Source organism: Lampris incognitus, chromosome 14 (genome assembly GCF_029633865.1).
Source record: "Lampris incognitus isolate fLamInc1 chromosome 14, fLamInc1.hap2, whole genome shotgun sequence".
Classification (NCBI taxonomy): Eukaryota; Metazoa; Chordata; class Actinopteri; order Lampriformes; family Lampridae; genus Lampris; species Lampris incognitus.
In genome coordinates, this window is record NC_079224.1 from 46,535,686 (window position 1) to 46,554,800 (window position 19,115).

The 19,115-nt window shown below is 41.4% G+C and overlaps 1 gene segment (V, D, J or C); it reads left to right on the forward strand.

The window, feature by feature from the left end:
• Positions 1 to 9,073: 9,073 nt before the first annotated feature.
• Positions 9,074 to 13,385, forward strand: LOC130123978 (T cell receptor alpha variable 14/delta variable 4-like; the record flags this gene model as incomplete). The annotated part of the segment is given in 2 exon segments: positions 9,074 to 9,092; positions 12,968 to 13,385. Coding segments are annotated over 2 exon segments (423 nt in total), but the record flags the coding sequence as incomplete, so codon positions are not given.
• Positions 13,386 to 19,115: the final 5,730 nt, after the last annotated feature.

Consider the following 19,115-nt stretch of genomic DNA (forward strand, 5'->3'; position numbering starts at 1 on the left):
ACCACAGCGGTCTTAAAACTGCAAGGAACAGTGCCAGTAGTAAGTGATACATTAACAATGTCTAGCATTGTAGGTCACAGGAAAGGCCAGAGGTCTTTAAAAAGTTTTGCTGGTAAAGGGTCAAGTATGCAAGTAGTTGGTTTAGAAGATGACACGAGCTTAGTCAAAGTATCAAGAGAGATAGTCCCAAAACTTGTAATAACAGGGACTATCAGTGACTCATAGATATGAAATTGGTACGACAGGATCTGCACGAATAGCTGGAGTTGAAGAAATATATTTTTTATGATCTCTTCAACCTTATTCCAGAGAAACTGATGGGTCGTGAAAGGTGAAAAGCAAATAGACGGCTGCTTTTTAATAAGTTTAGATACATTGTCGAAGAGAAATCTGGGGTTATGTTTATTAATATTGATTAAGCGAGAGAGATACACTGCTTTTGCAGCAGACATGTTTATTTCTGTTGCTGTGTAACTGTATTGTTTATGATAATATGTGGTGTGTCTGTTGTTGTCCATGTATGTGTTGTGCTGCAGAGTGTAAAGTGCACCAAAAACAAATTGAACTGGCCTTGGTCATGTGGCTAATAAAAACTATCTATCTATCTATCTATCTATCTATCTATCTATCTATCTATCTATCTATCTATCTATCTATCTATCTATCTATCTATCTATCTATCTATCTATCTATCTATCTATCTATCTATCTATCTATCTATCTATCTATCTATCTATCTATCTATCTATCTATCTATCTATCTATCTATCTATCTATCTAACACACTTGTATTTCAATAACCACTCATGCCAAGATAGGTAAAAACTTCCAGTTTTGATTTCTGCCATTTACATTCCAGTCTCCTGCAGGCCCACTTAAGAGCACGTGTCTCATCTTAAACCAGGGTGTAGGCCTCTTTAGTCACCTAGCTCTGGTAGTGAGAGGTGCAACTGAACCGAGGAGACTAGAGAGGGCCACATTTAATTCACTAGTGAAATTTTCAAGAGTGACTCACTACGGTGAAAGGAGCCAAGACTTTAGGCAGCTGTTTGCTAAATGCAGCTACAGTGGAGGGACCAATGTGGCGAGTGGCAACTACATCTGTGCCGACATTACCTGGATAAGCCAATAATGCATGAGAAAATGATCTGACACAGCAGATGTGGTCTGCAAGTAATTCAGATCAGAAACAGGTATCACTTTAGATAAAACCAAATCAAGGGTGTCACCAATGAGTCGACTCTTGAACAAACTGAGCGACCCCAACAGTATCAGCTCGTGCCAGAAAGGCTTTTCTTAGCGGATCAGCAGCCTTATTCAGATGAATATCTAAATCACCAAGAATTATAATCACATCATAATGAGTAACAAGCCCTGAGACAAATTCTTCATATTCTTTAAGAAACACTGAGTAGGCGTCCAGGTAGTGTAGCGGTCTATTCCGTTGCCTACCAACACGGGTTATCTCCGGTTCGAATCCCCGTTTCACCTCCGGTTTGGTCGGGCGTCCCTACAGACACAATTGGCTGTTTCTGCAGGTGGCAAGCCGGATGTGGGTATGTGTCCTGGTTGCTGCACTAGCACCTCCTCTGGTCGGTCAGGGCGTCTGTTCAGGGGGGCAGGAGAACTGGGGATAATAGCATGTTCCTCCCACATGCTACATCCTGCTGGTGAAACTCCTCACTGTCATGTGAAAAGAAGCGGCTGGTGACGCCACATGTACCGGAGGAAGCATGTGGTAGTCTGCAGCTTTACCCGGGCCGGCAGAGGGGGTGGAGCAGTGACCGGGACGGCTCGTAAAATAGGGTGATTGGCCGAGTCCAATTGAGGAGAAAAAAAAGGGGGGGGGGTCCAAAAAGAAAAAAAGAAAAAGAAACACTGAGTAAGAGCCAGGAGGTCGATAGAGTATTACAACCTGGACTGAGGTGAGTCTATTCATGGCTGAGAGAGATGAACCCACAAGGGCCTCAAATGATTGGAATTTAGATTCAAGAATAGAAGAAAGATTGAAAATAGATTTACTATATATGAGGGCGACACCCCCACCTTGTTTATTTGCCTGAGCTACATAGGCATATGTATAGTCGGATGGAAAAGCTTCATATAAGGGAAGAAAAATGTTTTATTTCAGCAATGTTTTATATAAACCAATCATATCGAAACTATGCTCAAGAACCAGATCGTTTATTTGTAAGGCTTTGGTACACAGTGATCTGATACTTATGAAACCAAAGTTAAGCATCGTGTGGAAGTGATCAGTAGTAGGCAGGACTTTAGATCTACCAATAGGTGAAATACTGTCTGAACCTGTCAGCAGCAGTAATAACAGGGGATTGGTCATCAGCCCTGTCACTCTGAACAAGCCCCTCCTTCAAATCTACCACTTAGTGTTGGAGCTAAAACAAGGTTCCACAGTGAGACACAGGAAGTCCTCTCTGGTCACTGGAGCTCATAGTTACTGAACAGAAGAGCTATGAGCTTCCTGCTCATCTCACTGCTGTTGGCTGCTATGTGCTTTGGTAGGACACAACTCTTTGTTTGCTTGTTATTAATCTGAACTTTGTCTTGTTGATTCTTTTCCTCACACTGACTCCGTCTGTTGTTGTCCCACAGAATGCAGAGCTCAAAAAGACAACGTGCTCCAACCCAAAGGAGGTGTGACTGTTAGTGAGGGAGAGACAGTAACACTGGACTGTCACTATAACACCAGTGGCACAAGTACATATCTTTACTGGTACAGACAGGCTGCAGACGACAAGCCCACATTCATTCTGAGCCGCTCTACTTTTGGATCAGGGGACACAGCGGACGGGTTCAAGGAGAGATTTGATTCCAGCCTGGATTCCAGCTCAAGATCAGTTCCTCTGAAGATCCAGAGTCTGCAGCTGTCTGACTCTGCTGTGTACTACTGTGCTCTGAGGCCCACAGTGACAGGAAACTGCAGAACCTACTACACAAACCATTGGAGTGTCTATCAAGAATCCAGAGACAAAACAATGTTAAACCACATCCACTAGAGGGCAGTATTCACATTTTAATCTCATCGGCTACTTGTTGAAGAAAAACACATTGGACAGTTTGACAGGTCACCTTCCTACAACTGCTGATTCGTCCTATGTGTCAATCCAACATTCGAAAACATTTTAATCTGCGTTGAAACATTAAACTGTCTTGATGAAGAAAATTATTAATGTCTTATGTAGTTTTATTTAACAAATGGTACAGTCCTGTATCGTATTCTAGTGTTAGAAGAAAAATAACTGTAAATCCCATACTGTCTCACATATAAACCAAAAGAAATAAAATTAAATTAAAATAAAAGAATAAACCAAAATACTAAATGACGTAAAGACAAAACGGCCCATTTAAAGGTAATATAAAATATGAAATTATAATATTAATGCTATTCAATTCATTAAAGATTAGATTAACCTTAAACCAGGATATTTCGATTGTTTTATTTGTATATTCTTGCTAAACCGATCTGGCCAGTGAATTGTAATGAGTAATCAAAGGGAGAGATCAGGACCTAAACTCGAAGGCCTCACACAGGAAGGCAAGGCCTTCACGAGATACTTTACCGAACGAAGGATGGGTTTTGTTTTCAAGTGACTGGTGAGTCCTACTCTATTAATTATCTATAGAGTTGATTAAGATTGTTGTTGACAGTGCTTGAATTTGCGGCTGTGAGATTTATCACCTAATTTTTGCAGCACGCCCTACACACTTCTCTATGTGACTGACTGTTTAAATCCCTCATTTCCCTCCCATAGCCTCTGTTTCCACCGGTGGTTTCATCCCACAGGACTGTTTTGTCCGATAGCTCCCCCCACTGGCCTCATCAGTCATTAACCCTCTTACCAGGAGTTTTCCCCATACAGACTACTATTAGGCACCGGGCCTCTTATCCACATGACATATTACGACTTGACCTGGATGTGGACCACAGTGTGCTAACTCCACTAGTTAAATCAGCTGTTTATACGTGCACAACCTGTCAGAAGTTTGCCCTCTACAATATCCCATCTATTCCCAACAAAGCCCCTCAGGTCAATAACGCCATCACAGAGCACAAACTGGACTATGTATGTCTGACGGAAACCTGCCAGTCACAGAATGACTTTCTAGAGCTAAATTCAGCAACTTTGTTTACATATGCAAACCTCGGTCTTCAGGCAGAGGAGGCGGCCTTGTGCAGATTTATTGTGATAGTATAAAACCAACACCACTCTCTCTACTTGATCACTCTTCCTTTGAACTGCTGGCTGTTAAGCTCTATGGACCTTCACCCACCATTGTTGCTGCTCTGTACAGACCACCTAAGGCTGGAATATTTTTATCACTAAACACTCAACAGTTTTAACCACCCTTAGTACAACGTCTCCCTATTTAATCCTAATGGAGGGTTTATAAATGTTCATTTTGATAACACTGCGTGGTGATGCTAAGGGACCACTCGAAGACACACGTCTGTTAGCATACACTTCTTTACTTGAACAACCCACGTCACACTCCTCCTCCCCTCTTACAGTCACTTACATCCTATCTTGTCCTCTAGCTCCCCCTACTGTCCTCCAACTGCATCAACTTAAGACGTCACATATCCCCTTTGCAAAAGATAACATTTATATCATCACCAACTATACAATCACTGCGGTGCTTACGCTGAACTGCATTAGCTATAAACACTCTTACAATAACAACAGAATACCACCTTGACCATAAAACAAATAACAGTTTCGAAATAACAGTCTCATGCAGGCAATACTAGGTCATTAAAAAATAACAGATTTGAAATAACAGTTTCACACAGACAGTACTAGGTCTATAAGAAATAACAGTATCAAAATAACAGTTTCATACCAACAATAGGCTATTCTTGTTTTAGTTTACCGTCCCCACATAGCATAGCCCTGTGCCCAAGCAGGCGGCCTCCTGACCCTGAACTCTCGCAGAGGGGGCTGAGCATGTAGTGGGTCAGGCTGGACTCAGCTACAGTCTATGTCAGGCCCCTGACCCTGAAGGGGTAGGGCAGACACGAGATAGGATGCATTCCATGTGCGCCCATGAGACAGCCTGTAAGTGTACTGGCCTCTTTGCTCATGCACCTGAAGAGGGGAAGAGTACTTTGACTGTCTCTTGCGTAGTTTACCTGGTCTCCTAACTCTGACCCAAGACCCAGGAGGAAAGTGCACTGCTTTTGCTCCTCTCTTCATGTCTGCATACTCCTTCATCTTCCTCTGCTTCTCTTTCACTGTTTGTGCTGTGTTTTGTGCTTGTAGGGATGTGACAGGCTGTGGTTTGTGGAGGCCTGTCACATGGAGTTTGGTGTGCGTCTGAAGACCGTGCAACAGCTCTGCAGGGGAGCATTGAGTGGTGGCATGCCTGGTTGCCCTGCAGACCTGGAGAAAGTCTCTGGTTGATGCTGTCCACTCCTTTCCATCTATTTTCGCAGTCAGTAGACTATACTTCAGACATCGATTAAATCTCTCAATTTCCCCATTGGCCTGGGGGTAGTAGAGTGAGGAGTGTTTGTGTGCAATTCCCCTGTCCTTGTGAAAGGATTCAAATTCCTGTGAAATCAGTTGACTACCATTGTATGAGATGAACTCTTTTGGGTTTCCTACCCTGCTGAACACTGTAGACAGGAAGTGGATCACTGGATTAATGGCGTATGACACAGTGGCATGTAGAGTTCCACTCAGACACAGTGCTCTCTACTTGTTCCACATCATCTGTAATTCCACTTACTCTCTTTGCCCCCCTACACATCTTTGCAAAATGCCCCTGTTTCCCGCAGTTATTACAGCGGGCCAACCTGGTGGGGCAAGATGGGTAGGAAGCTTTATGGTGGCGTGCTCCACATCTGAAGCATGTTAGCCCTTGTCTCGTGGCATTGTCTCTCGTGGACACTGGCGGTCCCCTGGTTGTGTCCACCGGCTGCACACCCACAGCTGCCGCGGGCGGCGCTGCAGCCGCAGTTCCCCGGTCCATGATTTTAGCGTTCGATGTGACGGATTCAATTAGTCCAGCAATAGTCACAGCCTTTTCCAGAGTTAGGGGCACCTCCAGCAGCAAACGCTCTCTTATCTGATTGGAGTTAGTCTTTTCCACCAACTGGTCCCGTAGCACGTCATCCTCAAACGTTTTAGAGTCGCACGTAGCAGCAAGTTCTCTCAGCGCGGACACGTACTGTGCCAATGATTCTCCGTGATGCTGACTCCGTTGTCTAAACTTATATCTTTCAGCCACCACCTTAACAGCAGTGTAGCACTGTAGATGTTGACAGTTGACTAGGACCAGTTCTAGGTACGTAGGAGCAGTTTATAACTAGCATCAAATGATTGCAGACCACAGACCAGGGAATAAAGTTTGAACTGCCGGCTTGTTTTTATATAAAGAATTGTAAACATAGACAGAGAAACATACACAATTACACAATAACACAGTAAGAATGGATAAATTCCTTGAAACCTCTTGTTTTATGATTTAACCCTTATTAAACCACTATTTTGAGTTTCAGATATTTTAGATAGATATTTTAGTTCTAATTTAGGATCCTTAATTCTAATTTGAAGTTATCGCTTGTTTGAGTTGACAAATTATGTTAATTTGTTTTATGTTCTATTTTTCTCCATTGGGCCTTTAAGTTTCAGATCTAATTTCCATTAACCTAAGTTACTTAACCAGTAAATCAGAATGCCAAAAGTAACACACAATTGCATTACCCCATGAACAGTATGAATGAGTAATAAACTCAGCCGATACTGCGATTAACAATACAATATCAGATCAAAAATCAAAATCAATAATCAATGTAGGCTATAATCGGTCCTTTTTGGAAAGTCCGTTGTTGCTCCAATGAGCCCAACTACGTTTTGCTGTAACAAACTGGAAGTTTCTGTCCTACCACAATCCAGGTGCTCGAAACTGTAGGCTGCTGTCCTGAGAATGAGCTGTGTGAAGCCGCAGACAGACCACGTGGATCCAGCAGGGCTCCTATAGGTGGCTCGCCATCTTGTTTCCAGCTTGGGGTAAGGAACACCAAGCGCGATCTTCCCAATCCAAGAAAAACCTGGCCTGGATTATAACAGGCGCATCACACACGCAAAGACGTTAGTTTACATATCTCTCAATAAAAGAATCAAAAGAAAACAACAAAAGTACCGACTGACATGGTCAATCTACCCACCGCTAAAACGTGACGCAGTTTAATTTCTGTGCTAATACGCCATGCTGCTGCTGCTGCGGCCTAGCTGGAAGGAGCTAGCTTAGCAACTCGGTTTGCACAAGAGAGAAACACATTCTGAATTCGGTTCACAAAAGAAAAACACATTCTGAATTCGGTTCACAAAAGAGAAACACATTCTGAATTCGGTTCACAAAAGAAAAACACATTCTGAATTCGGTTCACAAAAGAAAAACACATTCTGAATTCGGTTCACAAAAGAAAAACGTGGCTCCTCAACAATCTTTACACAAATTATGATCCACAACACAACCGAGCTACTTATAGCTTTAACTAGCCTATGCACACAGACATTGTAAACGGACAAATTCGGCTAGTTAGCATCGGCTAGTTAGCAGTTGACTCACCAAGTCCTGGACGACACTTGGACACAACACAAAACCCAGGGCTCGGAGGAGGACCAGACCAACAAAACACTCAGCTTGGATAAAGAAAGAACCAACTGTAGCTCGCTGCCATTTCAAAGCAGAATCTTCTATCTCTCGTTCCAGCGGCTTCTCTCAAGCGTCTGCCTGGCGTTCTGAAACCGGGCTGCTTCTGGGACGTCCTCCCTCTCGAGCAAGGCAGCTGATTGGCTAATCGGCACTGCACGCGCTGCGTTCAAGAAATAGCAATCTGAACCAACAATATGAATATGAATTTATCGGTACCACGAATTACTTATCTACTGTTCACTATTTATTTGCAAAATGAATAATTATGATTATTTATTATTGTAAACTACTAATAAGACACGTTAGCCCCCTAGCTAACGGGTCTGACCCTTTAGCCGAGCGGTTAGTGACGTCGTCTTGTGATGCAGTACACCACAAGGCGACGTCATTATTTATTTTGTCTTACTGACATTGAGAGAGAGGTCGTTATCGTGGCACCATATGGTTAAATCTTCCACTTCCCTCCTATAGGCCGTCTCATCACTGTCACTTATTACTCCAATCACTGTGGTGTCATCTGTGAATTCAATGATGCTGTTGTTGTCATATTTGGCTACACAGTCGTGTGTAAATAGACTGTACATTAGGGGGCCTAGACATCAGCCCTGAGGTGTGCCAGTCTGAAGAACTAATGTGGATGATTATGTTTGACCTATTCTCACAGTCTTGGACGGGCCTCTCAGGAAATCAAATGAGCAATTAGAGATAGAGTTGCCCAGACCAAGACCTCTGAGTTTCAACACCAGTTTGGATGGTACAATGATATTGAAAGCAGAGCTGTAATCAATAACTTTGTCTACAACTTTATGGAGATGGTTTCACATAAACCCTTCATGTAACAGTTGTTACATTACATGAACATTTGACTGGTTGACTACAAATCTTTAAGATTAGTTCTGAAGTTGGTTGGAGTTTGGTTTGATAACTCATGTCTTAGTTTGTTTCTGTCCAGATAATCCAGACATTTGCAAAAGGCAGCATTTTTCTTCTAAAAAATTCACAACAACTTTATGCACAGTGTTGACTGTACTTTTTTTTAAATGTCCATGTTATTCACAACATATTGCAATTAGTTCACGCCCCCTCAAGTAGACAACCAAACAATCCAATTCATGACTTAAAAAGATAGGTAGACAAATGTTTGATGCAACTGTAGAAGTTGAATAATAAGACGTGTTCATTGTTTTAAAGACAATTCCCCTCAACAGGAATATGATGTAAAATGTGTTGTACTGTCTGAACCAGTCAACAAGCCCCTCCTTCAAATCTACCACTTAGTGTTGGAGCTAAAACCAGGTTCCACAGTGAGACACAGGAAGTCCTCTCTGGTCACTGGAGCTCATAGTTACTGAACAGAAGAGCTATGAGCTTCCTGCTCATCTCACTGCTGTTGGCTGCTATGTGCTTTGGTAGGACACAACTCTTTGTTTGCTTGTTATTAATCTGAACTTTGTCAAGTTGATTCTTTTCCTCACACTGACACTGTCTGTTGTTGTCCCACAGAATGCAGAGCTCAAAAAGACAACGTGCTCCAACCCAAAGGAGGTGTGACTGTTAGTGAGGGAGAGACAGTAACACTGGACTGTCACTATAACACCAGTCACACCAGTCCATCTCTTTACTGGTACAGACAGGCTGCAGACGACAAGCCCACATTCATTCTAAGCCGCTTTACTTTTGGATCAGGGAACACAGCGGACGGGTTCAAGGAGAGATTTGATTCCATCCTGGATTCCAGCTCAAGATCAGTTCCTCTGAAGATCCAGAGTCTGCAGCTGTTTGACTCTGCTGTGTACTACTGTGCTCTGAGGCCCACAGTGACAGGAAACTGCAAGACGTACTACAAAAACCTTTAGAGTATCTATCAAGAATCCAGAGACAACGCAACAATAAACCAAATCCACTAGAGGGCAGTATTCACATTTTAAAGTCTTTGGTTCCTTGCTGAAGAAAAACTCATTGGACAGTTTGACAAGCCAGCTTCCTACACCTGCTGATTTGTCCAATGTGTCAATACAACATTCAAAAACACTTTATTCTGCATTGAAACGTTAAACTGTCTTGATAAAGAAAAGTATTAATGTCTTCTGTAGATTCGTTTAACAAATTCTGCATTGTATTCTAGGCTTAGAAGAAAAATAACTTGATGGAAGTCAGAACTTGGTGGTTACTTGATAGAAGCGAGACTGCTTGACTAATCCATGGGACAAGTAGCAGTGTGTATGGTGACAGGTGAGTGGTGGTGTTTAGTCATGCTTATTTAACAGCTATTCTTTCAAGACTCATTATTTTAGCACCCTGTCTTACTTTTAAACACGCATACAAAACATCGTGTTCCCTGGTCGTCACTATAAATCGTTTACCAATGTGATGAGAGTTATGACTGAGCTGGACTGGTGCATTTTCTGCAAGGCAAATGTTTTGTTCCCGATTCATTTGGCTGCCCTGGAGGAGTCGTGTCGAGAAGGAAGGGAGAGGCGGGGAACACACTCTTCTGTCGAGCTGTCAGGTTGCTTGAAAGACGAAGCGATGACAGCAAGTAGGAGAAGAACAAGCGTGCTCCTGCTGTGAAAGCACAGAGGCCTGGCTGCACTGGAAGGAGCTGTGGAGTCAAGGCAAATGACATTTCTCCCAAAACTAATAGACTTTTACCCCCCCCCTCCCTCTCTCTCCCTCTCTCTCTCCGCTTCTTCATCTGTGGATTGGGTACACAGAGTTTATAGCATATCGATAACATCCAGCAAAAACATGACTTTATCTATGACATTAGCACACAAAACAGGTAATATATGATGCATATCAATAGGTTGATTCTGCAACTGTATGACTGTATTATGAAAAATATACATTATTGATTTAAATGAACGGCACCTAATGTAAAATATCAGATAGAAGCATATTATGCTTAATCAGAAGCCTATTCTGCATATGCGACTCGTGGCTGGGGGGGGCAGCAGGGGGCCCAGGAATAGTATTGGGGTGGCCGTGGCCACCCCTTGGGGGCGCCATTGTGCTAATTCTGTCCCCCCGTTGTTATTTCTTCGGAAAATATTACTGATGGCCATTGTCTGTTTAAATAGAGGCACTTGATAAGGAGGACCTTTCTTTCCACAGTTTTTGTCTCTGTCATGGTTGGTGAGACTTATTGACTTTGGGTCATGTTCAGAAACCATTTAATAATTATAATGACTAATCTTATTCTATGTCGTCCTGTTTAGATCAACACATTTATCATTTCTTATAATGTAAGAATCCCCTTATATATATATATATATATATATATATATATATATATATATATATATATATATATAATATTTTAGTAAAGAGAACAAAGAGGTGAAGGGTCCATCATGACATTAATTTTTAAATTTCCACCACCACAACACTACACAGACCAAGACAAGGGGAGGAGTTAGAGAACTGAATGTTAAAGACTTCATGTTGGAACTGAAGAGCAGCTGAGTTCTTTTCACTTGGTCATTCAATACACTTCAGTCACAATGTTACTCCATTTAATCTGGCTGATGATATCTACCTTTCATTCTGGTAAATATGAGATGGAAGAGCACACATCCTCTTATTATCCATAAGGTATTTCCATGAACTATTGTGTTTGTAAAAATCCATGTGTCTATCTAGGGTTCTCTGAGGATTCAGTTACACCATTTCATGATAGAATTCTGGCTTTGGAAGGAGACAGGGTCACTCTCTCCTGCAACTACTCTGTCTCTACAAACAACCTCTACTGGTATCGGCAGTACTCCAGCTCACCTCCACAGCTTCTCATCACGGACTATTCAGAGAAAGTACCAGGGTTGACTCTTAAGCATGAGAGAGAAAGAAAAGCGTTTCATCTGGAGATGTCCTCTGCTGCAGTGACAGACTCTGCTGTGTACTACTGTGCTGTGAGGCCCACAGTGACAGGAAACCCAGAGTCACTGTACACAAACCTGACAGTGTCTGACAGAACATTTACAAACTTCAGCTGCTTGTCATTTAACAGCAGATCAATCAAGTAGAGTTTTCATACCCACATAATGGAAATAATGTATCAGAGTTCATAACTGGACTAATGTTTTTGCACTTTGTGCAAATATAGTTATCTTTATATTTAAGTTTAATTAAATATAACTTCTTGTTCATTCAGTGGAACTGGATTAGTGTTTTCTTTCCCTCCTCTTTGTATTTTTTTACTATAACTGTGGATGAGATGTGGTCATGGCTTTGGTGCATCTTCAGGACACCATCAGGATACCATTTGACAATGTTCATGATCAATGTTTCTCATTAACTTGATAGAGACGGTTGGACCTCCACCTTCCTATGACATTAGTTACATCACATGAATGACTGACTTCAAGCCTTTAACTTTAGTTGTCATGTTGGCTGGAGTCTGGTTTCAGGACTCATGTCTTTGTTTACTTGTTGTCATTTAGTCCATTCAGGTTCTTCATAGTGATGAAGAGTCATGTAGAGCTGAGTGGAATCACAGCTGAATCCTCAGAGATAAACTGAGATGCTAAAAGTTCTTCAAATTATGAAAACAGATCAACAGTCTGAGGATGAGTTTAGGTTTCAGCCATCTACAATTAAAATGATGAGGGAAAACAAACCTTTATTTCTTTCCAAACACTCCATCAACTTTGCTGTGATTCCATCAGTTTATTAGCACATCACACCCACAGTCTTTAATGAAACAGGATGAATGTACTTTTCCAAAACAATGATTTCTGCATTTTTGTTTATTGTCAATGTTATTCACAACACAATGCAATTCTTCTTCAGGTTTTCTCCATAAAAGACAAAAAAACCCCAAACAAATAGTAAAAATCTCCAATATTAAATGTGTGATTCATTTGCAAAGATGAACAAAGATGAAATCACACAAATAATAATAACGTAACACTTGTTCATTGTTTCAAGACAATTCCCCTCAACAGGAATATGATGTAAAATGTGTTGTACGGTCTGAACCTGTCAGCAGCAGTAATAACAGGGGATTGGTCATCAGCCCTGTCACTCTGAACAAGCCCCTCCTTCAAATCTACCACTTAAGTGTTGGAGCTAAAACAAGGTTCCACAGTGAGACACAGGAAGTCCTCTCTGGTCACTGGAGCTCATAGTTACTGAACAGAAGAGCTATGAGCTTCCTGCTCATCTCACTGCTGTTGGCTGCTATGTGCTTTGGAAGGACACAACTCTTTGTTTGCTTGTTATTAATCTGAACTTTGTCTTGTTGATTCTTTTCCTCACACTGACTCCGTCTGTTGTTGTCCCACAGAATGCAGAGCTCAAAAAGACAACGTGCTCCAACCCAAAGGAGGTGTGACTGTTAGTGAGGGAGAGACAGTAACACTGGACTGTCACTATAACACCAGTCACACCAGTCCATCTCTTTACTGGTACAGACAGGCTGCAGACGACAAGCCCACATTCATTCTAAGACCCTATTCTTATGGATCAGAGGACACAGCGGACGGGTTCAAGGAGAGATTTGAGTCCATCCTGGATTCCAGCTCAAGATCAGTTCCTCTGAAGATCCAGAGTCTGCAGCTGTCTGACTCTGCTGTGTACTACTGTGCTCTGAGGCCCACAGTGACAGGAAACTGCAAGACGTACTACACAAACCTTTGGAGTGTCTATCAAGAATCCAGAGACAACACGATGTTAACCCACATCCACTAGAGGGCAGTATTCACATCTTAATCTCATCGGCTCCTCGTTAAAGCAGAAAACATCAAATTTCTTAATGAAGTTGTGAAAACGGTGATTGTCAAATAAGTTGAAGTAAATGAATACTGAATAAATAGTTAACTACTTATTGAATTGAACGAGGTGTATCAAAATTAATGATAATATTATAAGATAGCAAACAACAACTAACAGTTACGAAGAAACAAAATACTCATGTGTTCAAAATCAGAATGAGGTGAATTTCTCCTTTTAACAAACTTGGTAACTGTGTGTTAAAATATCATATACATGTTAGTGAATATTCAATTGTTCTGGGAATAAAACAGGTTTAATAATAAAACATTATATACTGTACCATCTAACCCCAAATAAACCATCTGAAGTGCACCATCACACCATCCCATCCTACCAGCATGGAAACCTGTCCAGGTCCAGGATTGGGACTCTGGCTTCATCTGTGGCTCCTCCCCTTGACTAGAGAGGAAGCTGCAGGCAGAGAGCTGTTTATTCCAACCTGTAAAGATCTGACCCATCACAGCTCATCAGAGACACCACTACTTTCACATCACAACATTCATCCATTAGATTTTCTCTGAACAACCACGATGACGCTCATCACAATTTTACTGTTCTCAGCTCTTGTCAGTATGCAAACACTTCCATAATAAATCAGGAAGCTATGTGTTTTCTTCATGTGCTTTTTCACGTTATTTCTTCATGGTGTTTTTGTGAATGTAATCAGTCTGGTGTCTGGTAGGTGACACCTATGAAGACGCCTCACTGCCACCAGTTCTGAGCTGTTTTCAGTGGAGGGTCACAGTGTTATTCTCTCCTGTAATTATACACTTCAAACTGATAATATTCAGTGGTACCAACACCAGAGACTCCAAACACAACAACTCAGATATGTATTTGGTTATAGTGCTACCTGCTGGACTCTCCTGAACGATGACAGCATTTCCTGATGTTTTCAGGATACTGATTTAAGACAAGAGGAGGGGCAAAGTTCCCCCTCAGTGCTTATGACTGAATTTTTACTTTGAATCTTTAAAAGGAGATTCATTCCTGTCCAGTTTCCTCTCACCTTCTACTCTTCCTCAAGTTAGCTTTGGTGATGCTCTCTTCTGTTATTTTATTGTGTGCCATATGGGGTAAGATATCCTGTCATATTTTTCTCAAAATCGAAGGTCACGTTTGATCTGATTATTTTTTTCTTATTGTTTTAAACAACAATAAACAACAAATATACAAGCATGTTGCAAAATTTGACACGCTGAACCAAAATGTCTCTGGCATACTGATGATTGTCACTTGTCTTTGAGTTTATGTATGGTTTGGGTAGATTGGAACACTGAACTGTCCTTCTGCAATAGATAAAGTTGTCTGAATCTGAATCTGAATCTGAATGAAAATGCTTGAATTCTGTGTTTCACCTTTTTCTTCCAGCTCAGAGTTCTGCAGACACCATCAGACCAGATAAGAATACTGAAGATGTAACTGAGGGTGATGAGGTTAAACTCTCCTGTAGATACAACAGTTCTAGGGTTGACACCTTGTTATGGTACCGCCAGTATGCTGGATCAGCTCCACAGTTTCTCACAATGGACTCCTCAGGATACAAAACCAATGCAATATCAGGAGTGAACATCCATCATGACAAAGAAGAGAAGCGAGTGGATTTAGAGATGTCCTGTGCTGCAGTGACAGACTCTGCTGTGTACTACTGTGCTGTGAGGCCCACAGTGACAGGAAACCCAGAGTCACTGTACAAAAACCTGACAGTGTCTGACAGAACATTTACAAACTTCAGCTGCTTGTCATTTAACAGCAGATCAATCAAGTAGAGTTTTCATACCCACATAATGGAAATAATGTATCAGAGTTCATAACTGGACTAATGTTTTTGCACTTTGTGCAAATATAGTTATCTTTATATTTAAGTTTAATTAAATATAACTTCTTGTTCATTCAGTGGAACTGGATTAGTGTTTTCTTTCCCTCCTCTTTGTATTTTTTTACTATAACTGTGGATGAGATGTGGTCATGGCTTTGGTGCATCTTCAGGACACCATCAGGATACCATTTGACAATGTTCATGATCAATGTTTCTCATTAACTTGATAGAGACGGTTGGACCTCCACCTTCCTATGACATTAGTTACATCACATGAATGACTGACTTCAAGCCTTTAACTTTAGTTGTCATGTTGGCTGGAGTCTGGTTTCAGGACTCATGTCTTTGTTTACTTGTTGTCATTTAGTCCATTCAGGTTCTTCATAGTGATGAAGAGTCATGTAGAGCTGAGTGGAATCACAGCTGAATCCTCAGAGATAAACTGAGATGCTAAAATTGAAGCTCAAATTGAAGTTGAAGTTCAACATTGTTGTCATGTGTGTTTAAATACAATGAAATTCTTGTGGTTTGTGCTCTCTCTGTCTTAACACAAAGGTCACAAGGACACCCCCCCCCAAAAAAAACCACAATACAGCTCTACACAGACTATGTACACAGAATTCATACATTATATACACAAAGACAGTACACAATAACAAAACAGTGTAAGGTGCATATGGGCCAACTGTTCAGCAACTTCACTGCCTGTGGAAAGAAACGATTACTGAGACGGGTGGTGTGTGATTTGATGCTTTTACATGGAAGGAGTGAGAACAGAACATTAGTGGTGTGGCTGGTGTCCTTAATGATTTTTGGGTTTTCGTTTTGCAGCGAGTGGTGTGAATATTATGAAGTTGTGGTCGTTCCAAGCCAATGATATTTGCTGCTGTTGTTTCAGTCCTTTGCAGCAGCCTGCAGTCCTGAGCAGTCAGGTTACCAAACCACACTGTGGTACAGCCTGTGAATATGCACTCCATGGTATTGAGATAAAAGTTGATAAGAGTTTATATATTCATACCAAATGTGTGCCAATGTGACGCCTCCAAAATGATAGTCTCTGCTGTGCCTTCTTGAGGATGCAATTGGTGTTGACAGACCATGTGCTTGTGTCAGTGATGTGTAAACTGAGAACTCTAAAACTGTCCACAATTTCAACAGATTATCCACTGATGGCAATAGGAATGTGATTTCCTTCAGTCTTTCTAAACGCAACAATGATTTATTTTGTCTTACTGACATTGAGAGAGAGAAGTCATTATCATGGCACCATATGGTTATATCTTCCACTTCCCTCCTATAGGCCGTCTCATCACTGTCACTCTTTACTTCAATCACTGTGGTGTCATCTGTGAATTCAATGATGATGCTGTTGTCATATTTGGCTCCACAGTCGTGTGTAAACAGACTGTACATTAGGGGACCTAGACATCAGCCCTGAGGTGTGCCAGTCTGAAGAACTAATGTGGATGATTATGTTTTCCCTATTCTCACAGTCTTAGGCGGGCCTCTCAGGAAATCAAATGAGCAATTAGAGATAGAGTTGCCCAGACCAAGACCTCTGAGTTTCCACACCAGTTTAGATGGTACAATGGTATTGAAAGCAGCGCTGTAATCAATAAACCACATTCAGACATAGGTATCCATGCTGACATAGCTCCTTCTGTCATTTAACATAAGATTAATCAAATAAGGTTTCACATCTAAATAATGACAATATTGTATCAGCGGCAATATTCAGTTTGATGTATTTGCCCTTTGTAAAAATACATGACGACCAATTATAAAATTTCACAAAACTTTATGACTTGTTCAATCAGAGGAGGTGGATAAGTGTGTTTTCTGTCACTTCTGTTTTTTGTTCCGAGACTGTGGATGAGATTTGCTAATAGAAACTGGTAAATCTTCAGGATAACTTTGTCAACAGCTTTATGGAGATGGTTTCACATAAACCATTCATGTACCAATAGTTACATTACATGAAGATTTGACTGGTTGACTACAAATCTTTAAGATTAGTTGTGATGTTGGTTGGAGTTTGGTTTGATAACTCATGTCTTAGTTCCCTCTTCATTTATGTCCGTTTGTTTCTGTCCAGATAATCCAGACATTTGCAAAAGGCAGCATTTCTCTTATAAAAATTTCACAACGACTTTATGCACAGTGTTGACTGTACTTTTTTTTTTTAAAATGTCCATGTTATACACTACATATTGCATTTAGTTCACATCCACTCAAGTAAAAACAGACAACCAAACAACCCAATTCATGACTTAAAAAGATAGGTAGACACATGTTTGATGCAACTGTAGAAGTTGACTAATAAGACGTGTTCATTGTTTTAAAGGAAATTCCCCTCAACAGGAATATGATCTAAAATGTGTTGTACTGTATGAACCTGTCAACAAGCCCCTCCTTCAAATCTACCACTTAGTGTTGGAGCTAAAACCAGGTTCCACAGTGAGACACAGGAAGTCCTCTCTGGTCACTGGAGCTCATAGTTACTGAACAGAAGAGCTATGAGCTTCCTGCTCATCTCACTGCTGTTGGCTGCTATGTGCTTTGGTAGGACACAACTCTTGGTTTGCTTGTTATTAATCTGAACTTTGTGTTGTTGATTCTTTTCCTCGCACTGACACCGTCTGTTGTTGTCCCACAGAATGCAGAGCTCAAAAAGACAACGTGCTCCAACCCAAAGGAGATGTGACTGTTAGTGAGGGAGAGACAGTAACACTGGACTGTCACTATAACATCAGTTACAGAAATACATTTCTTTTCTGGTACAGACAGGCTGCAGACGACAAGCCCACATTCATTCTGAGCCGCATTACTGCTGAATCAGGGAACACAGCGGACGGGTTCAAGGAGAGATTTGATTCCAGACTGGATTCCAGCTCAAGATCAGTTCCTCTGAAGATCCAGAGTCTGCAGCTGTCTGACTCTGCTGTGTACTACTGTGCTCTGAGGCCCACAGTGACAGGAAACTGCAAGACGTACTACAAAAACCTTTAGAGTGTCTATCAAGAATCTAGAGACAACGCAATGATAAACCAGATCCACTAGAGGGCAGTATTCACATTTTAAAGTCATTGGTTCCTTGCTGAAGAAAAACACATTGGACAGTTTGACAAGCCAGCTTCCTAAAACTGCTGATTTGTTCAAATGTGTCAATCCAACATTCAAAAACATTTTATTCTGCATTGAAACGTTAAACTGTCTTGATAAAGAAAAGTATGAATGTCTTCTGTAGATTCGTTTAACAAATTCTGCATTGTATTCTAGTCTTAGAAGAAAAATAACTTGATGGAAGTCAGAGCTTGGTGGTTCCTTGATGGAAGCGAGACTGCTTGACTAATCCATGGGACAAGTAGCAGTGTGTATGGTGACAGGTGAGTGGTGGTGTTTAGTCCTGCTTATTTAATAGCTATTCTTTCAAGACTCATTATTTTAGCACCCTGTCTTACTTTTGAACACGCATACAAAACATGGTGTTCCCTGGTCGTCACTATAAATCGTTCACCACTGTGATGAGAGTCATCACTTCTGTTCACTTGACAGTGAGGAGTTCCACCAGGGGGAGTTAGTGCGTGGGAGGATCACGCTAATCCCCCCCGACCAGGCGCCCCGATCGACCAGAGGAGGCGCTAGTGCAGCGACCAGGACACATACCCACATCCGGCTTCCCACTCGCAGACACGGCCAATTGTGTCTGTAGGGACCAAGCCGGAGGTAACACGGGGACTCGATCCGGCGATCCCCGTGTTGCTAAGCAACGGAATAGTCCGCTACGCTACCCGGACGCCCTGAGAGTAGTCATTTTAAATGAAGGCTTTATTTGGTTTTA